This window comes from Silene latifolia, chromosome 5 (assembly GCF_048544455.1).
Source record: "Silene latifolia isolate original U9 population chromosome 5, ASM4854445v1, whole genome shotgun sequence".
Classification (NCBI taxonomy): Eukaryota; Viridiplantae; Streptophyta; class Magnoliopsida; order Caryophyllales; family Caryophyllaceae; genus Silene; species Silene latifolia.
In genome coordinates, this window is record NC_133530.1 from 7,903,405 (window position 1) to 7,928,813 (window position 25,409).

General features: G+C 35.8%; 3 protein-coding genes across 3 annotated transcripts; 1 reads left to right on the forward strand and 2 right to left on the reverse strand.

Annotated features, from left to right (window-relative positions):
• The first annotated feature begins 9,501 nt into the window (after window positions 1–9,501).
• LOC141656597 (dihydrodipicolinate reductase-like protein CRR1, chloroplastic) lies at window positions 9,502–13,806 on the forward strand. Its single transcript, XM_074463546.1, has 9 exons — window positions 9,502–9,600; window positions 9,844–9,966; window positions 10,373–10,447; window positions 10,525–10,686; window positions 11,013–11,129; window positions 12,330–12,422; window positions 12,537–12,638; window positions 12,746–12,832; window positions 13,416–13,806. The coding sequence occupies exons 1-9, from the start codon at window positions 9,502–9,504 to the stop codon at window positions 13,446–13,448; spliced, it is 891 nt and encodes a 296-aa protein (XP_074319647.1). The 3' UTR covers window positions 13,449–13,806.
• Window positions 13,807–14,473: 667 nt separating this feature from the next.
• On the reverse strand, window positions 14,474–18,299 carry LOC141656596 (protein COFACTOR ASSEMBLY OF COMPLEX C SUBUNIT B CCB2, chloroplastic). The gene is made up of 6 exons (XM_074463545.1): window positions 18,017–18,299; window positions 17,783–17,898; window positions 17,487–17,558; window positions 15,700–15,843; window positions 15,335–15,488; window positions 14,474–14,857 (listed from the first exon to the last, which is right to left on the reverse strand). The coding sequence occupies exons 1-6, from the start codon at window positions 18,228–18,230 to the stop codon at window positions 14,649–14,651; spliced, it is 909 nt and encodes a 302-aa protein (XP_074319646.1). The 5' UTR covers window positions 18,231–18,299; the 3' UTR covers window positions 14,474–14,648.
• Window positions 18,300–19,269: 970 nt separating this feature from the next.
• Window positions 19,270–25,317, reverse strand: LOC141656598 (lysophospholipid acyltransferase 1-like). The gene is made up of 8 exons (XM_074463547.1): window positions 24,736–25,317; window positions 23,189–23,244; window positions 21,773–21,993; window positions 21,153–21,555; window positions 20,572–20,657; window positions 20,045–20,108; window positions 19,836–19,948; window positions 19,270–19,676 (listed from the first exon to the last, which is right to left on the reverse strand). Exons 1-8 carry the CDS (start codon window positions 25,038–25,040, stop codon window positions 19,533–19,535), a joined length of 1,392 nt encoding a protein of 463 aa, XP_074319648.1. The 5' UTR covers window positions 25,041–25,317; the 3' UTR covers window positions 19,270–19,532.
• Window positions 25,318–25,409: the final 92 nt, after the last annotated feature.

Below are 25,409 nucleotides of genomic sequence, written 5' to 3' on the forward strand. Positions count from 1 at the left end.
AAAAATGTTCAATCAAGGTAAAAATGAATATCTAAACTTCATTGTTCATAATAATTCGTTGGGTCAGAAATATTTGTCACTTTATATATATGTCAATTAACTTAGCTGACAATGTCATTACGAGAAGAAACTCATGACTTATGTTTAAAACGTATCAGTATGCAACTATCCTTTAAATATATTGTCAGTTAAATCTTATGAGTATCTTATTAACTTTTGATAAAAAAAAATATAAAAAAGTTTAAATAAGTCAATGTACTAAATGGCCAATATCTATTTCATATGAAGCCAAAAAAAATGAGTAAAGTGCAAAAAAGAACAATCAGTTGATCTTGCTTCAAACGGGCCATTTTAGTCTGAAGTAATAAGACGAGATTTTGTAACTATTTTATACCTAAATGTAACCACTATTGAAAAAAAAAAAAAAGTTACCCTAAGTTGTATTACTGGCTGTACCATTGTGGTTACATTTAACCATAAACTGGTCATATATGTTCGTTTAAAGTTTCAGACGAAAAGTGACCGTCTAAAACAAAAATTTGGGTTCAACAATAATAGTCCTTAAAATGGGGGGTGTTGGTGCTATAAACCTATAATGCTCTCAAAGGCTAGAATTATATTAGCGTGTTTAAGTTGGGAAGGTCCTTAGAGGGCTACCGAAGGTCGAACTAAACATGTCAAACTTTGGGGCAAGGTCATTTGGTGGTTTGCATATATGGCTCTCAAGTCTGCCACCCAAATTAATGTGCACGCCAATTATTTGACTTCTAAATTAACTTACTTATTTGACTTCATTTTCCTTATTTATATCGTGTACTCCGTATATGACAAAATATTAGGTATTCACTTGCTAAAAAAAGAGGAAACTTTGGAACCAATCATGAATTCATGACAAAAGATTAGGTAATTCCAAAAATAAAATACAAAAATGAAATAGTATCGCCTGATTGTCTTCTATTTCAGTATCACCCTCTTACATGTAAAATGTGAATTTTACACATTTCTCTTTCCATAATATGGGATTCACATTGCAGTTAATGTATTATACAACTTATTCAATGTAGTTGGGCTTTGTTATAAAATTATTGAGTTCCACTAACAAAATTATCGAGTTATGATACAAAGCTATTGACCTTAACAGAATAATTTTTAAGTTCAATAACTTTGTAAAATAACTCAATAACTTGTAAAATAGCTCAACAATTATGTGTAAGAGCTCAATAACTCTGAGGCAGTTATACAATGTTAATATACAACTGGTTGTAGGATAGTATTTGTGTTCACATTATGTATGTGAGAGTGTGATATTGAAATTTAGTACCAACCGGTGGTATATCTTAGGTAGTTTGTTGTCGATCTTCTAAAAAAAACATTTGTATAGTAAACAGCCATAGTACTATTAAACGAAACATATGATACATACGGTAGTAATATTATGTTTTAAGTGGTTTTTGAAGATGAGAAAAAGTGTCCACACATTTGACTCGATCATCTGCCTTGGCTTGACCGTTAACCCATGCAATTAGGGATGGCAGTCCCACCCTTATCCCGTGGATATCCATCCACCCGAAATTAAATGGGTGGGATACGGATGACGAATTTTTTTCGAATTTAGGGTAGGATATGGATATGGGTGAATTTAGGGTGGGATATGGATTATCGTCTCTCACCCGCTTAACCACCTGTGGATCTCTGAAATCAATATTTATAATTAGTTTTTTATTAAGTTAATAATTATTTAGGTTATTAATGATTTTCCTTCAAAAATATATTTTTTTTTATCAGAAATTTTACTTAATTTTAATATCATACTGTTATTTAGGAAAAGTAAAACTTGTTTTTACGTGGATATTGTTATTTTCACTAATCAAAGTAACTTACTTTTGTTAGTTTAATCAATAATATAATGCGTTGGTGGTTTCTTTGTAGTTGGCGTCTTGCCGTCTCGTATTTTTATGGTCACTTGCTTTGCAAAGACACTTTGTTGTTGGATATATAATGGGTTGTTATTTGCTAACACATATTGTCACTTGAATTATGTATGCTTTTTAATTTTATCGCCACAATTTTTTTACGATATATTATCTTTAAATTTTATTGGCTGTGAAAATATCCAACGATTATTCGCTCCACCCGGTGGATATGGATATAAATGGATGAAAAAATATTAAATGGATAAGGGTGGGATATGGATGACCATAAATTAAATTGATATGGATATGAATATGGGCTCCACCCCATCCATATCCCACCCATTGCCATCCATACATACAACCACTCTTCACTCTTGACTCTTGACAAAGATGCATGCCCATTTGCCACTGAATCTCATGTATCACCATCAACTTTCAAGAATAATAACACTTCACAATTTCTACTTCTAGAGCACTTGAGCTTTAGCTTGTATATTAATTACCTACATTGCTTTTTAACATGTTCGTAGTCCGCCTCGTTTAGACCGATAAAAGTATTTTAAAACACCCAAATTAAATCTTAAGTACGAAAGTAACACCTTGGTCTGAGTTGGTCACAACAATCCTTGTATAAAAAGTAAATGCTACATCTCTTAAGAAGAATCAGAGGTAGTACACGATTGCTCTGGTGATTATTAATAAGGAAATGAGGATTTCTATTAAGGACTGAATTATGTTACATAAATACGAGAGTATTGATTAATAGTTTAATACTCTGTGAGAAACACAACTTGACGACTAATTGATACCATTCGTTTAACAAAACTTTATTAGAATAGTCAAGTGAGTTTGGTGTGGTAATTGATCACCTCGTCTTTTAACTATACAGTCGGGCATCCGATCCCTATCAACAAAAATAGAGCAAATCTCTAAATTAACCAACCATTTATCTTTTTTCAATTGGTCTCCCTTGTGACGGGTTACCATTTGTGACGGATATTTTGTGAGATAAAATGGTAACAAAATGGGTTAGTGGAGAAAGGGGACCACATGAATAGTGTTGCAGAGAGAGAAAAAGTGGGTACTTTGTGAGGTAAAATGGTATCCGTCTTCAGCTTGTGACGAATATGTCATATCTTCAATGAGAATTTGTGATTTTTTTATGAGAGCCCTCGTTCTATTTTTAATCAAAAAAGGTAGCTACAATCCTAGGAGCACGTAGAAAGGAGTAGGAGATATAAGAATTTGTGGCCTTGTGGGGGTAAAATAAATACATGATTAAAATGATTTTTAAGTATAATAAAGCGTATATGTAGAGCTATTAGAATAACGGCGACCGTGGCAACAAAGTAGGGCGGTGGCACCTTGTAAGGTGACAAAAGTTGGCGGCTTACGCATTTTAAAACGCCCACTACTATTTTTGCTACATTCCGTGTCAATTTTGGTTCTTTACCTCTCCAGGTATTCTTGTTTGTCGACAGCCGACATTTTATGATCGGTTTGGTCTCGTATAAGATCATTATATAATATTCCCAATATTTAATTATAGCATTCCCATATGCTAAAAGAATAACAAAACTTCAATTTTTCCCGCTTAAGTTTTTTCCCTAATTATTCAGCTTCTAATAGTGTGGTCTTCACTCTCATTAATTAATCTCATTATTATCCTCTTGATAACATCTATTACCTCTTTATATTTACATGTCTTAATATATATCTTTAACCTAATATATATATTATCTGATTGTACTCAAAAGATCATAAGGTAATGCTTAATTATTTATGCTTTTCATGGATGTAAATATGTAATCATTCTCTTTAAAAATAATGTTGACAAAATCGTATTCGCAAAACACACAAATCTTATTCGGGGTAAAACAATTGAACCTTATATTTTCCAACTCATAATATGAAACATAGCGATAGTATAAATTCTCATTAAATTTCAAAAGGAGTTAAATTACCGTAAATTAATTATTATAAACTTTAATATCCTCCTTTAAAAAAGTCGTGCAAATGCACGGGAACTCACTAGTTTTAGACTTTTAGTTATAAAATGAACAATACATGAATTAGGAAATGAGAATGTTGCAGACTTGCAGTTGTTTGTAACAAATTATTTTTCATATCTTAAATCATTTTTCTTCAAAGTTACTCCTATTCGAAAATAATCCAATTTTATAAAACCTCATCTAAAGTGATGAGTATGTAATATCCCGAGAAAAATAAGACTGTTTTTACCCGTATAGACTAACATCCGATTAAATTAGACTTATCTTCGATATTGTTGAATATGTACTTTTTAACCCGAGTTGAAAACAATCTCGTTTGAGTCACCTTTTAAAGGTGTAATGTAACCAATACATGTTTATCTATATATGATGTTACTTCGTGGTTAAGTAATAATATTTGAATGGATAGTTATGACTTTGGATATACATGTATGTGTTTATCTTGTAGTAAAATAGGATAAGCTTAATTTGTTTCTTGCTCATTAAGGTAGAGGAAGCCATATAGCATTTGTGCACTAAAAGCCTTCATGACGATGGCTATAAATAGCCAATCATCCACCATTTCTTAGAAGCATAAAATATGAGAGGGATGACCAAAATTTACAATAATCCATATTTCCCTTATTTCATCTATCTATTACTCCGTATATAATAACTATAAGGTATGATTTCGGGACCCTTCGTCGTAGAAATAAGTAATAATAATGTGATTATTGTATAGTATTATCGACCGTATCATGTTATATTATCATTATGTTACTCACATGTTATATTAACTGTCTTTATATGAAAATGTGATTTGTCATGTCGATTTATACATTATAATGTACTATTGGCCAATTGTAGCATTCGGGATACGATTACGGGAAGGGGACAACATTACAAATTTGACCTATGTACATGGAAGGGGCCTTTGCCTCATGTGAACTACGGTTCGATTATTCTTGGTAAAAATGCCGGGGGTTTACACGGGTCTTAGACTCGGGATCCTGTGTACATGGAGGAGGGCTTAGCCCGGGGAGTTTTTACTCCGTAATGTGTCTCATTTCAGTAATAGTAGACCGGTAATCTATATTTTGCATATTATGATAAAATGACAGGTTGTGCATGTCTATTTAATAATTATTCGATTGTGTTCACGTGACTTATTTTTATATTTGTTCGACCAGAAAGAATTGGAATATTAAAATGGAGGTAAGTAGGGCCGGTGGAGGTGACCGAAGTCATACTCAGCCTGTGGTTGGCTGATTCCGTTACTTTCATTCTTTTTCAGGTACAAGTAAGGGGGAAGGTCAAGAGTGAGGATTTTCAGATGACCCAATAGGATGAATATGTTATAGAATTATTAGTTTTTATCTTTAACAGTGTATTTATCTTTATTATTGTAAATAGCCTTATATTCTCCGAAGGGGGGATACGGCGGTGACGCCCTTGTAATTCCGCTGCTGCCTATTATTAATAAAATGAGCTATTTTGAGCTGCCTGTCTGCTTTTCGGGGGCGTTACAAAATGGTATCAGAGCAACCTTGCGACCGCGTGTTGAGCCTTCGGCCATACGTCTAGCGGGGGAATAGATTCTTGGGTCTAGTATAAAACTCGTATCAAACACATATATAGAAACCGACTAAAAGAGAGAGGGGTAGATATAAAGTGTCTCGGATTACTTGTTTAAGTGATTTGTTTACTAATTCTTTTATTGCTTTAATAATGTATAGTTTGGGTGTTCTAATTGTTTTTCTTCTGCTACATTACATATTTGCATGAAGTTGCTACTTGCGAGTCTCATGAGATATATGCATATTTATTTGTGTGCTATACGTTAAGAAAGTTTCGGGACATTTTACCTTTAAGATTTTACTCTTTATCCTTCCACTCATTATATCTTAATATTGTTTTCATAATGTCAAAATTTTGAAACTTATTCTATTTATCGTATTACAAAAGTTCGATCTAGTTCCATTTCTTCCTTGGTGCATTTTAATAATTTAATGGTGTATATTCAAAAAAAAAAAAATGTTTATCTTTACTACGAATTTGAAAATAAAATTTTCAGTTTTGATTTGTGCGGTTGTTGGGATGTTAGGGCTTGTTATTATGACGTCTAATAACCAGTCCAACGCCTACTAACGCATGATTGGAGTTTGTCTTTGAATTGGATTACTCGAATTCTTGTTCGCGACGGGAATTCGTGCTTTCCATTATATAAGACCTACGTTTTTACTCGTTTCCTAAATGTGATTATTAAAAGACTTTTGTTAAATTAATTCTTATAACTTTCTCCAGTTTTAAGAAAACGAAGTTTTAACTTTTCCTATTTCTATTTCCAAGTTTCGGGACGAAACTTATTTTAAGGAGGGTAGAATGTAATATCCCGAGAAAAATAAGACTGTTTTTACCCGTATAGACTAACATCCGATTAAATTAGACTTATCTTCGATATTGTTGAATATGTACTTTTTAACCCGAGTTGAAAACAATCTCGTTTGAGTCACCTTTTAAAGGTGTAATGTAACCAATACATGTTTATCTATATATGATGTTACTTCGTGGTTAAGTAATAATATTTGAATGGATAGTTATGACTTTGGATATACATGTATGTGTTTATCTTGTAGTAAAATAGGATAAGCTTAATTTGTTTCTTGCTCATTAAGGTAGAGGAAGCCATATAGCATTTGTGCACTAAAAGCCTTCATGACGATGGCTATAAATAGCCAATCATCCACCATTTCTTAGAAGCATAAAATATGAGAGGGATGACCAAAATTTACAATAATCCATATTTCCCTTATTTCATCTATCTATTACTCCGTATATAATAACTATAAGGTATGATTTCGGGACCCTTCGTCGTAGAAATAAGTAATAATAATGTGATTATTGTATAGTATTATCGACCGTATCATGTTATATTATCATTATGTTACTCACATGTTATATTAACTGTCTTTATATGAAAATGTGACTGTCATGTCAGTACTTCTGTTATAATGTACTATTGGCCAATTGTAGCATTCGGGATACGATTACGGGAGGGGGACAACATTACAAATTTGACCTATGTACATGGAAGGGGGCACTGCCTCATGTGAACTACGGTTCGATTATTCGGTAAAAATGCCGGGGGTTTACACGGGTCTTAGACTCGGGATCCTGTGTACATGGAGGAGGGCTTAGCCCGGGGAGTTTTTACTCCGTAATGTGTCTCATTTCAGTAATAGTAGACCGGTAATCTATATTTTGCATATTATGATAAAATGACAGGTTGTGCATGTCTATTTAATAATTATTCGATTGTGTTCACGTGACTTATTTTTATATTTGTTCGACCAGAAAGAATTGGAATATTAAAATGGAGGTAAGTAGGGCCGGTGGAGGTGACCGAAGTCATACTCACTGTGGTTGGCGATTAGTTACTTTCATTCATTTTTTCGGTACAAGTAAGGGGGAAGGTCAAGAGTGAGGATTTTCGGATGACCCAATAGGATGAATATGTTATAGAATTATTAGTTTTTATCTTTAACAGTGTATTTATCTTTATTATTGTAAATAGCCTTATATTCTCCGAAGGGGGGATACGGCGGTGACGCCCTTGTAATTCCGCTGCTGCCTATTATTAATAAAATGAGCTATTTTGAGCTGCCTGTCTGCTTTTCGGGGGCGTTACAGAGTATCCAAACTAGTATAGACCCGTGCAATGCATGCACGGTGGTTATAAAATTTTACCTTTTAGTATTTTATATTTATAGAGTATAAATTGACAATTTATTATTTTTTAACGTTTTTCATCATTGTATTTTGATTTGAGAGAAAAAAACAATTTAATTTTAATGAAAAAAAGGTTTTTTATACAGATTTAATGATATTGTTTTATAACTTTTTTAATAGCATATCTTTTAGCTACCATTTATCTTATCGAGAACGAAATTTTTATCATCAAAAACCTAGAAGCAAATCTTAAATAGAGAACTATAATAGGAAAGAAAATAAGATATTATATCAAAATAGGGGAAATATTTTAGGCGGGAAAACTTTGAGTTTTTCTTATTCGTTTAGTATATAGGGGACGAGTCCATAATATTGCCTATATTTTTTTTTTTTAAAAAAAAAAAATTAAAAAATGAGTCCATAATATTGCCTCTACCTGATATGAAATAACTTGTCTCGACCTGATTTGAAACAACTTTATATCATGATATTATTTTTAAGGATAACAGGAGTATTAGGACTAACTTGAAATGTTCCGATTATAGCTTTTCTCTTTTACAACAAAATTAAGAGAACACAGATAGAACAAATATGAAGAGTAGTATTTTTTTTTTATAATAAAAAATAGATGATAATTTAAACCGGTGATTTACATTATTAAAATTAAATTTAAGGCAAAATAATGAAAGTATTTATATTTAAGCTTCTCTTTTTTAAGTCCGTCAAATAGTAAGATAGTCCTATAGAAGAGCTACTGAAAACTACCGTCAAATGTTGTGGGCAATCCGGGATAAAGTCCGATACAGATCGGACCCAAGAATTCACATGGGCTTCTTTCAATTATAGCCTAGCCCAATTAAGTTGGTCCAACACCAAATAGAGAATACTGATTGGACATTTGGCTCCTTAGGTTCAGGCTCTGGGGCTTATATCAGCTGGGATTTTGAGTGTCAACCCAATATCATCATCCTCTGCCCTCGGCCTAGAGATGGAAATGGATCGGGTTTAAATTGGATTCAAATCTTCAATAAAATCCAGATGCGTGTCACATATTGGACGCAAAGACGACCCAATTCAAAAAATTCCATTATTTGTCATCCCAATGCAAAGGGCACACTTGACAAAGAAAAACTACCTAATTTAGGTCGGATTCTGAATCCGGCCTAAATGTCACACATATTGGAAATGGACGCAAAGACGACCCATTAATCTGTCTTCCAAATGCAAATGACACACTTCATAAAGAAAACATGTATGAGACGACTCGATACGTTGTGCCTGATTAGTGTAAAATACGAATAACAAGGGTTAATAGAGCCGAACGTGCTGTTTAATCGAGATCAGTGCGTCTTGCTTCAGACAATTGCTTTTGGTCTGAAATAAGACGGACAAAACATGTTATCATTTGACAGTAAAATGTTTGTATTTTTCTGATAACATGTTACCATTATTTTTCCCATTATTTTCAGGGTAAAAAGTGACACCTTTAGTGATAACATTTTGTAGATTCACTGAATCACTGCTTACATTCTCTTAAAAAATGGCAACATTTTATCGGTCTTATTTCAGACGGGAAAACTGCCCGTCTGAATCGAAATAGTAAGGGTAAAAAGGACATTTCGTATCCAAAATATTACCAAATTCAGACAGAGCAAATGAGTAATTACCGGAACGTAACCGACGCGGAAAAAAAAATTGATGCAATTTCCCTCCAGAGAAAGACAAAGAGCAATCAAATTACCTCATAAAAAAAATGACCCAACAACCTTATCCTAAACAACGTAGGCAACAAACCTTTGCTTCACACAAAACCATGGAAACCTGAATATGACTGAAAACTGAAACTCACATAAAGCTTCTCAACAGCCATGGCAGCATTAAGTTGTCACCTACACTTCTCAAACCGTTGCGCTACGTTGCGACCTACCATCTCTTGCTCAATGCAGCCTTCTCAGAGTAACATCAAGGTACACCTTCCTTTTTCTGCATATATAACTTTTCTTACGCGTAACTTTGCTCGGCTTGCTTGGTTCACACTTTACTTTTGACCTGACTCGTCCGGCCTGCAAACAAGTTAATGCATCTTTAAAATATATGTAGGCTCGTCCCACTAGACCGTCTCAAACCCACTTGTCCACGGGCAATAGAATTCATGTTGGACCCGGCCAGTGTCTGGTCCTAGTCCACTTTTGATCACCTCTAGTTCACAGGTAATCGTAAATGGGGCAGCAAAAGAGATAGGAAGGGCAGCAGTGATTGCAGTCACTAGAGCCAGGGGAATGGAGGTGGTTGGTGCAGTTGATAACTATTTTGTTGGAGAAGACATTGGAAAGGTAAGTCATTTCAAGCAATCACAATTCTCGACTACAACAACATCAGAGCCTTAGTCCCAAAATGATTTGGTGTCGGCTGACATGAATCATCCACTAGAACCGTCCATGGGTGAACACGCGCACCTCAAAATGCGAAAAAAATAGAAAAGAAAAATTGAAAAACAAAGGGGAGTGAAACATAGTACAATTCTCGACTACAACTATAATTTTCCATCCATGTCAGACAATAAGCCTTGTTGCTCAATATCATCCTCACAGATTACGAAAAGGCGGCTTATTGACCGAAATGGCCGGAGTGCTATATTAGAGCACGAGAGCTAGTAAAATGAAAAGTTAATAATGAATGCATGATACACATAAGATATGATGTGCAAGTGGTTTAAAACACTTCTGAAAATCGATGCAGGTATGCGATATGGAAGAACCGTTGGAAATACCAATAATGAATGATCTTACAATGGTTCTGGGTTCTATTTCACAGGTAACATCAGAGGTCAATGCACATTGTAACTGCTGTTGGTTTTCCAATCTAACCATGTTTTACAAAATGGCTTGCAGCTAAGAGAAACTGTTGTTGTGGTCGACTTTACTGACCCTTCAACAGTGTACGATAACGTGAAACAAGCAACAGCATTTGGTATGAGAAGTGTTGTTTATGTGCCACGTATCCAGATCGATACAGTCGCAGCATTATCCACTTTCTGTGATAAAGCCAGTACGGTAAGCACAGGAAGAGATCATAATTACACGGGGAGAGGGCCAGAAAACGGGAATTTAGGTCAAATAAACTTACTAGAGTTTCTAAGCAGGAGGCTCCTTAAAGGCTTAAACCTCTTGAGTTCTATGTCACTCCCAACTTTTCATATGCTGTTGCCTACATTGTCTGGCATTCGACACTTAGATGAGATGGGTATGCCACTTGAACATTTCATTTTAAACTAAAAAAATACACGGGGGATTACATCAAAGATTCGAAGTAGCTCAGATAGACATGCAGGATACTTTTAACACAGTCTATGTAACATAACTTGATGTTTTTGAAACAGGGATGTCTGATAGCGCCAACACTGTCGATAGGTTCCATACTTCTTCAACAGGCAGCAATCACAGCCTCATATCACTACAGCAATGTTGAGATCGTTGAATCAAGACCAACTGCTAGAGTAAGCTCTTGGCATCATCCTTAATTCAACTTTAAATTTGACACTGATTTAACCAACATCTCCATTTTAAGACGTGATTTCTGCCGACCACCATTTTACCAAAAAAAAAAAAAAAAGAAGGGAAAACAGAACAAGTCTCAAATTAACATCTATGGAGTACTTGTTAATTGTGATATAGCTTCCGAGTTCAAGAACATCATTTTCCTTAGGGAAAAAAGTAGATACTACAAACTTTGACTACTGTTTAGAACTGGCTTTTGCTAATAATTATTGTACCATACCAAAGAATGTCTAGACAACCTTTACAAGCATCGAAAGTCTCTAGTAAGGCAGTTTTACATCAGTTATTGTAAAAGTACTTGTTAAGAATTATCATAGCCCTACAGTAAACTACGGTAATAATAAGGGTAAATAACATGTGATTAACAATAATGCTTATGCAAAACCGCCTTGCATAAGTATTTCTGTACAAACATTTCGTCTAGATGCAGATCATCATTTGGATACTTCTACAGTTGCCCATAAATTTTATGCATTGTATTAAACTATTAAAATGGCTCAAAATTCTGTCTTTATAAGCCTTAATGAACTTCACATTGCTCAAAATCATTCTGAAGTGCTTGCAAAGTCACTATAACTTCCTTAAACCCTAGGTCAAGTATTAGTCAAGCCATCTTGATCTCTATTCACACATTTGGTTACACAATCTGCGGAGTGTGAGAACCAATAAACAGCTTACCGTGACAGCTGGGTCTAATAATCCGAGGGTGACCTCTTATAACAGAGACTCTAATAACCCCTTATCATAACTCTGGCAGAACTAGTTGATTCACTTTGCAGGTTTGACAATCAATTCTCTTCTAGCTCCTTTCTATTGGCTATATCCATTTTAAACAACCGAGATTTGACCAATGCAACAGCTTATACGACTAGACAGCTATACTACTGCAAGCCTCGAATGAACTTTTGTTTACTAGAAACATAATGGTTTAAAAAAAACGCAGACATTTCATCTAGATGGTGAAAGTATCAATTCACGGAAAGAATCCAAGATGTAACCATGTAGGGGAATTCATAACTTGAGGAACAAACAAAGATTATTAATTTACATGGTTCTGTATATTAAATCCAAGAGACAAGCTTAGAAAATACTAAATCAAACTAACCTTGTGTAATGTGCTAAAAATTCCATCTGTATAGGATCTTCCATCGCAAGATGCAGTTCAGATAGCCAACAACTTGTCAAATCTTGGCCAGCTCTACAACAAGGAAGATATCTCGACTGATGTTCCGGTAAGAAGAAATAAGATACAAATCATATTTTTGAAATATACATACGGCAAACAGTTACTGACGAAGAGTTAATTAGTTAACTGCCAAGATTGACGGTTATCTGTTATCATGAAGGCTAGAGGTCAAGTCCTTGGAGAAGATGGAGTTCGAGTACACAGTATGGTCCTTCCAGGTCTTGCTTCTAGCACAACAGTTTACTTCTCAGGTCCAGGAGAGGTTTGTATAGTTTGTCTTTCAAAATTAACAATAAAGTAAGACCATGAAAACATACTTCTGCCAGATTGCATGCTTAGTAATTCTTGAATGTATTACATCCTACACAGGTTTTCACGCTTAAACATGAGATCACAGATGTGCAGAGCCTTATGCCGGGCTTACTTATGGCCATCAGAAAGGTTGTGCGCCTAAAGGTAACTAATATTTCGAGTTTCATTTTCAATCTTAATTCTTAAATGACACGTTGGTTAGCTCATATGAGATGCATTGATATGATGAATTGCTCGTAAACTTTTAAAAAAAAAAGTATATCGTGTGTATCTTTCTGTGGCTTTAAAAACCCTCACATATCATGTATTTTGTGTGGATCTTTGGTAATGGGTTATGACAAAATAAAGCAAATAGGCTCACTAAATTGGCCGCACGTTATTGGTGTAGTAGTTAATGCAATTCTTGACGCAATTTTCATAATTGGTTGTCCAGAAACAACCTCATTGTGTTAACATGAGAAGTAAGGCTACACACATTCGAACCCCTTACCCCGCTATTTGCGGGAGCCATTGAGGTAATTTTGTCGTATCAAATGGCTCTAACTTCACATTGACGAAAAAAGAAAATCAGGAACTGATTAAGTGACTAACCTTTGTTCGTTTACAGAAACTAATTAGCAGCTTTGGGTCATCAAAGAGTTTCATATGTTTTTAGTTTCAAGAAAGGCTCTAATATTGGACCTCATGAAAGCTTTGCTAAATCCTTTTTCCCTCCCTTTGTTGACAGAGCCTGGTATATGGTTTGGAGAAGTTTTTGTGACGGATTATGTGTTCCTTCGGCCTTCATTAAAACAGCACGGGCAACCCAAAGTTGGCCACTTCTCAGAAGTTTCTCTCGTCCCGCCAGAAGTTAAAAGCAAACAGCTAAATTATTGCCAACAAGAAAGGGACATTCATTATCAAGCAGCCATTCAGCAAGCACGCTGCACATTAGACTAATCAACACGGGATACAAAAAGTACCCAACTGTGTACGGTAGTAATATGAGAATATCATTGACACAGTATATTCACTTTGGATTGCATCCTGAAAATTTTGCTTAGAGGTATGCCAGACTACAGACAAAAATAATTTTTTAAGGCTGCAGAAATTGGATTCAGAGAGTAGAGTCAATATATCAATGTCCAAGCAGAAGACTCTGCATCTTGACATAATATTATAGATTTTTTCCTTTTTAAGACAAAGCAATCATATCGTAAATTTGTTTTCGAGCAGAACCTTCTACGTAGACCTACCAAACAAGTCATTCAGGACAGAACGGGCCACGTCATATCGGGTATATGGTGCACTCTGGATTGGGTAGAATTGGGTCATTTTGTGGTAAAGGACTGGGCCTGAGTCGGGTTTGAGATGGGTCGTATTTTTCAATTTTTGTGGTCAGTTGGTATGTAGATATATGTAAGTGTAATTTCAAGTTAGTCACTTTAGGTCATTGCAGATTGGCCACTTTCAGGATGAGTAGTTTTGGGTTGGATCATTTCGGATCAGGCCAACATCGAGTCTAATAAAGTTTAGGTCAGATCGGGTTAGTTCGATGTTCTGGTCATTTTCAGGTTATTTGGTACGGGTCTGGATCAGTTTTTCCTTTTTTATTTGAGGATTACCTCAAACAAATTATAGGTTACATGGATGATGTCCATTTTGAAGCTCAATTCTCAATATCACTTAGGAGCTCACCATTACCTTCCAATACTCCGTACAAATCTTCTATATGCAGGGAATGATTCAAATGTTTCATCTTCTATTCTTCACAAGGCAATGATCTTATCACTACTTGAATAAGGAACAAAAGTCGTCCAATACATCATCAAGGCCAATAAGAAAACAGTAAAGTATTTTAGAATGCAAGAACAAAGAATGTTACTTAAGTGACAATAGAGATAATGACACTTCGACTACCTTTTGCTCGAAAAAGAATGACTATCTTGACGTATCCATGAAGAGCTATGTGAATTAAAAACTATGCCTTGATCTCACCTCGAAATTTGTTGGCGATGGCTTTAATCCATGACTGGTCCTTGTCGCCATAGGCGTAGCTAATGTTTGAAGCTACAAGTACGAGCCCTGCGACTTCATCAGTTCCCTTGGCTGGTGACGATGAAGCACTAACCACTGGCTGTATCAGAACAGAGCCAGTCCTATCAGGAAGAGCTTCTTCCAGCACAGCATCTGTATCAATACCAGATCCATCGGTTTTAGGGGAAGCAAATGTTCAAAACATTAGGGCCTAAAAACGTTAAAACAAAAAATGTAATTGTGTCCGACTTCTTTCAAGTGGAATGATTGTTCTCAACTCTGCATTTTAATTTAATAATGTTTTTTCCCTAAAATTAAATGAATTTTACATTTACAAATAAATTCTTTTTTCTTATAATAAGGATCTCATCTTAACATTTCGAACGTGGCCTCTCAAATTCATTTTACAGCCTTAACCAAAGTTATAAATATTTGAAATTTGAATATGTGTCTCAGAGTAGTGACAGTGGGATCACTACAACAACAACGCCGACAAGTACAGATCAGAAATTCCACCAAAACGAGATCGGAACGGATTTTAGAATGTAATATCCACATGCTTAAGATCTTTAACAATCGTAAAAGTAAAACAGTAATGAACAAATGATTAGAAACCAGTCGATCATTCACCTGTACTTTGCTGATAGTAGAGTGTGTCTGTCACATCAGACAGACCAGATTTCTTTATTTGACCCATAAACCAGTTATGAATCTCATCCTTCGACAAATTTTCTGGAAAGTTCCAATAGCCACGTATACAAATCATGTATTGTAGATATATAAGCTGACAGTAAGAAAACAAGAATCCGTCACAACATGAAAGCAGTTAGGGGAAGGGGGTGGGGAGAGGTAGATTCAAATATTAAATAGCACACTCAATCTGACTATCGCCAGACAGGACTTTTTAACTTTTGGTTGCAAGACACCTTAACAATTTGAGCAGATCAATAAAGGACAGCAAAGCAAGGATAAAGGAAGTGTGATTTAGATATTACCACTGAGACAGATTTTGTATTGCGCAGTAGAACATACGTTGTCCAAGCCAGGTCCTCTTTGAGGGAATCAGGAACATTTTGTGACATCAGAAAAATTTGTTGAGCTTGTCCAGGTAGTGGTGCTTGCTCCTCAACTGTTGCTCCCTGTGAAGTATTTCATAAGATTCATAGCCGTCACACATACCGGCTTGCCATTCTAACAAGGATGGATGGATAGGCAAGTCACAGTAATGAAAAACATCTAAAATTTTTACATATTTTTTCCCAAAATGGCCATTAATCTATATAGTGACCCTGGCCCTCCAAAGCTCCCAACTTCTTAAATCCTCTTATATTTTAAATTCTAACCCTTGGGACATATAAATTTGATCCCAACAACAACAACATCAGGGCCTTAATCCCAAAATATAAGCTGACTATATTATGTTCTCTCAACAAGCAACCCTTTGTATAATGCTGATTGAAAAGCAGATCGAGCTAAGCATCGCAAACATCCATCACTGAGAAAATATTTTGTAATGCAGCTTCAAAACACTTGGTATAATTCATTAAGCTAAGGTATCATAGAAATGAGAGAGTAGCATAACATCTTCCAATTTTGCATGCTCCACACATTTAATGGCAGCAAGACCAGACAGACATCTTCCAATTTTGCATTGAACGCTCCATTTTTGGACCAAGGCTTTATTCTTGTTGTTTTACACTACAGTCAGTTTGACCATTAACTCATTCTTCACGGTTGTTATTGACCTCATCTCAGACACAAAAGGCTTTTAAATGAGCCATTCACAGAATTATCCACAATCTACAATCTATAAAGCTCGAAGTACGGACATCGTATCATGATTCATACATGATCTCTACCCTCACACGACTATAAAATAGAACAAGTTCACATCTTTAAGGGTGTGTTTGGATTGAGTGATTTGGAGGGAAAAGAAAGGGAGGGAGAGTAGGGGATTTAAAATCCCTTGTTTGGATAGCAAATAAGGGTGAAGGGAAATGGAGGGGGAGAGATTTGGAGGGATCCATTTTCCCTCCTCCAAGACAAATCAAAATCTCTCCACAATAGGCAAGATTTGGGAGGAAATTGTATCCAAACACCCACTTTCCATATGCCCTTCCCTTCCCTTACCTCCCTTTCCCTTCCCTCCTTCCCCCTCCCCTCCCTTTCCCTCCACTTTCGCTATCCAAACACACCCTAAGGGTGTGTTTGGATAACAAAAGTGGAGGGAAAGGGAGGGGAGGGGGAAGGAGGGAAGGGAAAGGGAGAGAAGGGAAGGGAAGGGGGAATGGAGTGTGGTTGTTTGGATACAATTTCCCTCCAAATCTTGCCTATTGTGGAGAGATTTTGATTAGGCTTGGAGGAGGGAAATTGGATCCCTCCAAATCTCTCCCCCTCCATTTCCCTCCACCCTCATTTGCTATCCAAACAAGGAATTTCAAATCCCCTACTCTCCCTCCCTTTCTACAATCTATAAAAGCTCTAAGTACGGACATCGTATCATGATTCATACATGATCTCTACCCGTACCCTCACACGACTATAAAATAGAAAAAGTTCACATCTTTAAGATTGTTGCAACAATTTCAAATCGAAATTTCTTAGATAACCCCACTGGGCTCCTTGCTTCCTTGTCTAAATCGTAACAACCTCACGGCAAACTTTCTCAATCATTCACTTAATTCAATGCTCAATCGCCATAACTTAGTAAAACGGATACAAAGAATCATTTAAACACTTCTTTAATCACCTATAAAAACAATAATTTTGGGAGCAAAAGTACCTTAAGAAATCTTCCCACATAGGGAAGTGTGATGGAGAACGCAGCCAAAGAAAGACCCAAAGCTTCCGAAACCTACCAAATAACTCAACTTAATTACACAATCAAGAAACCGAACAATAAATTTCCCACAAATTATCCTGTAAGACCGTTGTACAACATACAACCGCCTCGAAAATGCTTGTACACCTCATTTATTTATACTAATCATTAAATGAGATGCAGACGGTATTGTTAGAAGTCCGTACTCCGTACAAAAGTCTTAACCTTCGGTATAGCTGAAAAAGACAATTACTTACAAGCTGAGCTGAAGTTACAGATGAACTTGAACCGACAAAATGATTCAACAAAATCAGAAATCCAAACCCATAACCTAAATATCTGGGCAAGTAAGATTCATCCAACCAAGAAATTCCTACATAAACCCAATTCATTAAAAATAGCAAATCAATTGAATTAACAAAGAAAATTCAATTCACAAATCATGCACACAAGGTGTTTGTGTTTATGCTCAAAAGAAAGAAATTTTTTACCGAAGGTAAAGCGAAGTACTGAGAGATTAACTTGATCTTGAGGCGAAAGGGGTGTCGGAGAATCATCGATTTTTGCTGAAATTTTCGATGTTTTGGTACGATTTTTGGTGGAATTAAGAGGGGTAGTTTTATGAAGGTGAGGATTATATGATTTGGCGCGAAATGAAGTTGTTGGGTGTAACGGTAGTAACGGTTTCCAAGATAGAAGACTCATTTCTCTTTTGCTATTGTTTGTTGTTTGATCATCCTTTTAAGTTTTAAATGTTTGATATGATAATAAGGATGATTTATGGAACTCAAGATGTGTGAGTCTAGTGGGATTCCAGGGTAATCTCAAAGCCTCCTAAGGAGGAATTGCGAGGTCCTGGGTTCGATTCCCTAGATGAACACTTTCCTGAGGACGCCGGAGAGGGAATAATCCCGGGAAAGAACTCGCATGAGTACGGGCGCTAGCGAGGGTGGGGTCCTGTATCCGGGGAGGATCCAACCTCCTCGTCATCAAAAAAAAAAAAAAAAAAAAAAAAAAAGGATGATTTATGGAGCGTGAACGTCTTTTTATCGTGTAAATTTAGTTTGTGGGTAGTACTTATGTTAAAGAGTTTGTTGTAGAGGGAGACTCTTGTAATCTTAGGGGCGATCCATGGAATGTGACTATCTTTGGTTGATTTGAAAACATAGATCGGGGTGATTACTCGTCAACTTTTAGTTTTTATTCATAGGTGTGCTAATAAAAGGGTGATAATTCAAATTACTCAATGATAGGTAAATAAATTTGAATTTTATTATCCTTGTATATTACTCCGTATTACGATACTTTTCTTTATGACAATACGATACTTTTCTTTATCACAAAAGGTGAAAGCTTGTTGAGTTAATTCATGAGTTTCCCAAAAACATTCCAATTTTTCCTTTTTTTTTTTTAAACAATTTAACAAAAGTGTTTTCATTGATATTAGCATAGGTTTTGTGTATTTCATATTTTAATCTCCAATCTAACAATCATTCTAGTACAACACTACTACTATCCTAATATCTATAAAAATCAAAAAAAAAAAAAATCCAAAATAAAACAAGATGAAAATTGCTCCAGATCGAAGGAGTAATACTTCACATTAGAAAGAAACGTAGGCACATTAATGACCCATTCTGCTTTATTCCATCACGCTTTATCTGTTATTCTACTCTCCTTAAATTGTACAACTGGTGTATCTCCCTTGTTCAATGGAACACAAGATAGAACAACATACCACATCTTCGTCGTCATCACTATTTTAGACATTTCCTTTGAAATCGAAGCACATCATTATTCCCATGACAATGGCAGAAACTTTGAGAAGTAAATCATTCAATAGAAATTAGAAATTATACAAATTATACAAAGTTAAATCAACAGAAGAGCATAATTTCTTTGAGCCGATCCTGGGAGGCTCTCTTGGAGCCATCCCAATGCTCCCATAAATAAGCGTTCTCCAAGATTTCGGAGGCACAAGCCGCTTCAAAAACCGTCTTCATCCACTTATTGTTCTTTTTTCGGTGCCTTTGACCTTGTTGGATTAGGAGGTTTGACCAAAGAACCAAAGAGGAGGACAATGATGGGAATAATAGTGCCAACATAATACACACTCCCATATGCTGTCAAGGTTTCATGCAAGCTTAATACCTACAACAATAATGTGAGGAACCCGAGTGAATCGATTGCATAGTACTCGAAGAAATTAGCATCTTTGGCATTTGCAAACTAGTTGCCTAGAACAAAAATTAGTGATTTGATTATCGATTCATTTTTGAGTGAAAAAAACCAAAATTTAAAGAGACTGACCATGAAACCGACAGCTGAATAATTCAGAACCAATAGTGTATATGCAAAGTTTGCAAAGGTCAGTGTCGTCTTAAGAGCGTTTGCAGAGACACCTTGCTGCCATCTGTAGATCACTGTAAAGAAAAATAAACAATATCTATGTTACAGAAATGTGAAGAAAATATGATGAATAGCATTGAGTATAACTGTTAAGGAATGACAGGAAGTACCTCTTGAGCCGGCAATCATTAGGGCTGTCTGTACAAAGAAAAATATGTAACCAGGATACACTCCCTGCAATGTCGGGTAACCACAGAAGACTTACAGTCAGAGAAAGAAAAGGAGGAAAAAAATGGTAAAATATTACGAGTATTTATTTTCAATTTCATGTTAAACCAACGATTTCATTATTCCTCGGATTTCAAGAGGTAATTGAGTCAAAGGAAAAAAAAATGGCCTACTAAACTACTTAAATTTTTATATGGTGAATTAGCAGTCACTAATCGGTAGGAAACTATCAGTGTTTTCAACGTAGGGAGTAAGAGTTAGAAGAAAACAAAGATAATTGACAATCAAACCAGAATCTACTGTAGTTGCAAGGTTTGTTGAGCCTATAAATTTAAATCATGAATCATATTCACACAACAGCCTTCCGAGTCCCGACTTCCCAAAAATAAAAGAGAAAAGCAAATACTTTAACAGCGGTTTTATAATCAGGTAAATCATTGAAGAAATTAGTTCCAAAGAGACAACTTACATGCCAAATAGCGCTGACAGTTTGTGTTGCGAGTAGCTGAAAGAAACCAGCCTTCTTACCCTTTTGGACAAGTCTCTCATACACATCTGTGGAAACATAAATTGTTGAAAAATAGGCGTAACTGAAATAGTGAAATGCCAAATATGTGCAATACACAAAAACTGACCAATATGTTAAACTCTATAATTAAATGAGGAATACATCAAGACTTAGATTAGTTTCACGTGTGAAACCATCTCATACAAGACTCGCTACTGATGTACACATATTACACACACGCATCATAACTCAAAACTGTACAAAAATAAAACTCCTTCTTTTAAGCATAAGGTTCATGCTTTACTTTTTACACAGCCTCACAATAAGGTTCACACTTTGCTTTATTCCTTTTCATTAATTTTGCAGTTTTCTCCTAACAAAACAAGATATTTACCAAATAAAGGCATAAATGTCACTCTCATTTAGTCATTTGTGTCCACTTGCATACCTCACATCAACATTTACAAGAAATATTGTTTACCCAGCCTAGCCATACTGAAACGGTCTAACGAAGAACAAAAGGTGAAAGGCATGAAACTCACAGTGACGAAGCCATGTGCTAACTTGTATGTTCCAATCAAGTGGAATCCGAACGGCACTCTTTGCCAGCTCAACTCCAAGGATGTCAACATTTTTGGCACGATCCCATTTGGCTTTTGGTGGGGAAGTATCAGTCCATCCACTAAACCCAAACCCAGAAATAATAATGGAAGCTTCTGAGATAGACCAGATGAAATAATATTTCCATCGAGCTGTAAATCCGCACATGTACTGGTATCCCAGCTTCTTCCAAAATCCCCATTCCCCGTACGAGGGGTTAGTAAAAGTAGATAAGGGAAAATGTGGCACAAGATACAAATACAAGCCCATGCATATAGCCGCTTGAAGAAGAGCCCGGCCAACACCACCCCAAGGTGATGGTTGTTTCAATGTTGGGCTCCACAGCTGCAAACATAAAACAAAAAAAACACAAGAAACTTATATGAGACATTAACCTTAAAATTAAATGCTACTTATATATAAGGACTTGTATTGGTCTCACGTGTGAGACCGTCTGCTAAAGGAATCATGTGATAAAATCAATTTCGAGGTATAGATTTGCAAAACTGTTTATCCTAACAACAAGAATAAGATAATGAACAAGAGTGTTTTATGAACAGACCCCTTTCCCTTCGGTCCAATCAAGATAATCCTTCATTTCATAGACAGGCCCAGCAAAGTGACTTCCACAGCAAAGGCAATAACCAACATACTCGATCAAGGATGGCATTTTCAACAACCGGTTCTTTTTCTGTGCTTCACGCAAGTCTTCATCTTTCAGCAGTCCATCTTGATAATTAATTGCACAGGAGATGACTTTGAGTGTCAGGACCATCAAAGCACCTGAAGAAACGAGTAGGGTTCAAATACAAAAACTACTACCAATATTGGAGGTACCGGATTTTTGGAATTAGGTTATATGTAATTATAGGTGAATTTAAGTTGGATGAATGTAAAGAGCATTATCATTTCTCCTTGTGCTCTGATAAAAAAACAAAAGCAAGGACAACACCAAATCAAATGTATTTTCCAACGTAGATTTGATACGCTCTGGAGGTCTTGAGATATTTTCCAGGCATAAATTTTATAAGTTAGAGGTACAAATCAAAGACAGGCAGCTGCGTGAAACGCCTCACATAGGTTAACAAACTCAAGCCATGGACCCTGCTATACCATGTTGTAACAGACAATTCCTAGGGAATCTAAGAAAATGGTGATCGTACAATTTAAAATAAGATATACCACTATTATATAAAAAAAAAACGGGGGCTTTAAACTCAAAAAAAAAAAAAAGCATTCTCATTCAAAATTTTCTCCACGTGCTTTTACTCCATGATCGGATGGGAGGAGAACAGGTGCCTAAATACACAATGAGTACCAGCATAGCACCCACAGCATCGCTTGAATTTGCAACTGGTAACAATGGTGCAGCTGAAAATATATCTCTATTCTACTGGCCTGTTCATATTAGCTTGGTTGATAATAGTGCATTTTATTCTGACAATACGATCAAAAATGTCAGTATGCCCCTTGGACTAGATTAGAATGGTCAATTACTGTGTGGTATTCCCTACTCGACTAAGGGCCTATACTTTAAGAAATTGGTCAGAATGTTCAGGACTAGCCCAATGTATGAAAGTAAGAAACCGCGTAAGCATAGATAGGTATAAAAAAGTTTAGTTCACCGTAATAAAGTTTGATTAGAACAGAGTTTAACCCACCCAAACAGCATTCTGTACACACTAATGAGTAGTGACAAAAAAAGGAGAATACTGAGGCTAACGGTTTCAAACTCGAAACATAAGTACCACCACTCAGTGACTTCACTAGCTACATACCGACAAAGTTCGGAAGCAATGTTCACTAGTGTGTATCACGATACTAAATTTATTAGGAGTAACCTTCCAATATCGCACTAGTGCTCCATTAAAGGATCCAAACACTATAAACGAAAAAAACGATGATATCAGCTATAAATCCTAGAATGCCAGTATGACACAACATTATGAACAGTCAAATAACTAGAAAAAGAGGTTACCTGTTGCATCAATTCCTCCTTCCTTCCATGCATCTCCACTCATGTAATAAACATGGCTAGAACAGAAGTGAAAAGAATAAACGATTTCATTAAGTGTACAAAAATCTTCACTAGCAGAAAAAAACAATGCAGCGTAGTATTTAACAAGGGCAGTAAAACAATCTCAGATCATCGAAACAATACTAGTGAATATCAGATGTGTGTGTGTGTGTGTGTGTGTGTGTGTGTGTGTGTGTGTAGGATCTTTTCCTATTTAAAAAATCTGAGATAACTGATACACACACTAGTTCTTGCTTAAAAAATTGGCTATAAGGTATACAAAGTCCGCAGAAGGTGCAGAAAGTTGATAAGCAAGCGCAAGCCATACTATTGCAATTCACCATTTCACTACATGAAGTCATAACACTTGATAAGCAAAAACAATTAAGGGTCATACACTCGTACCTCGCGGCAAATTAAGACCATCTACTTATCAATTTCACAAAGGGAGACAGGTGGTGAATTGGAGTTTGGTTTGGTATGGTATTAAGACCTAATGCTATGAGCATTGTTCCACTCAGACCCATGCAAACGCAATTACTAATTACACCTTAAAATCTAATAAGCTACACTCTCCTCCTAGTGACCCTTCTTTCATTATCCAACTAAACTGTAATACTCTACTTCCATAAAAATGCTCCAATTTGAAAATCTCACTCGCAAGAAACGGAAATGGGACATATCTATAAAAATGTATGGAGTACCATTACATTGTATCAATGATTACTACTAACAATCATGCACTTGAAATCATGAAATTAGAATGGAATTCCAGATGTCCATGGCACGAGCATAGTAAGCATACCGCTTGTATCTAAAGTATTTCATCTAGAAAACTATAAGCAACCCCCCTCCAAAAGATTCAATCTTTTAACATGAACTACCAAAGTAAATGCTTAATACCATTCAAAAACACTAACTTCACTACTAAAACTGACCCTTTCGAACAAATATGAAAAATCACAGTATTCATACTACTCTGTGTTTTTCACCAACATTATTCTTATTATTTTTAATATACTCCTCTATGTCTGTTTACTTATACTCCTATGCTTTTTCACCTCCTTTTGCTTGAAATACACGTGTATTTCGAGCCCTATTAGATGCCCCAGACGGTTTTAGATGATGATTCTTCAGCCAACCCCAAATCATTTTGGGACTAAAACTCTGATGTAGTTGTTGCACAGTACTCATACTAGTACTATTCAATACTACAAAAATCTCAAATTTCAGTAATCAAACCAACAAAAGTCTGAACTTTTCAGGATAAATTAAAAGTACACTTTCAGAACACAAATCCAAACAAGACAACAAATCAACACAACAAAAAAGAGAATGCTCCACAGAGTGAGCTACTCCATCACTAACTCCGTCGTAGTCATTTGTTTACTTTTAATTAAAATACCCGTCACAAAGAATATATAAAAGGTAAACAAATTCTTGGGACGGGGGAGTATATAATTTCATAATCAAATTAAGAAAAAACTCATGATTAGTATAGAACATACCAGCCAATTAAGTACCCGAAGGCGGCGAAGAAGGCGATCAAACCACATTTAGGGCGATAAATGATCATAGAAAAATACCCAATAAAGATAGAAACAAGAAAATGCAAATTAGAAGAAAACCCAAATGAAATATAACATAAAAATGCACCAGTAAATGCAGAATATATGTGTTTTGGGAGAGTTCTAGGTATAATCCTCCAAATTAGACTAATGGGTATTGTTGCAACGAAGCATAGAAGGAATCTAAGCACTGATACGGATAATCCAAGGGCTGCCGCCATTGACTGCATATCAAGGTCCACCATGGTTGAGTTTTGAGGTTACGAGATTGACTCGGGTGGTGGAGGGAGGAAGAGGGTGTGTTTTGAACAACGTTGGGGATTTTGATACAAGGGAGAAGAAGTTGAAATTGTTTGTTTATTTATTAAGCAACGGTATTTTTGAGGTGTTTAATTGGTCACATGTAGTAGTTTATAAACATACATGCGTTGATGATTAAGTTCGAGGGTGGATCTCAATTTGTGTTGTTGAATTGCATAGAGATGTATGTATCTATTGAGAGTTGTGTGAAAATTGTGGTGTGAGTCTATATAGGAGTATTTGGTTATTTGATGGGAGATGGAGAGTGGTAGGTAGAGTTGGCTAAAGGAACGGGTTAGCCCGGCTCGACATGC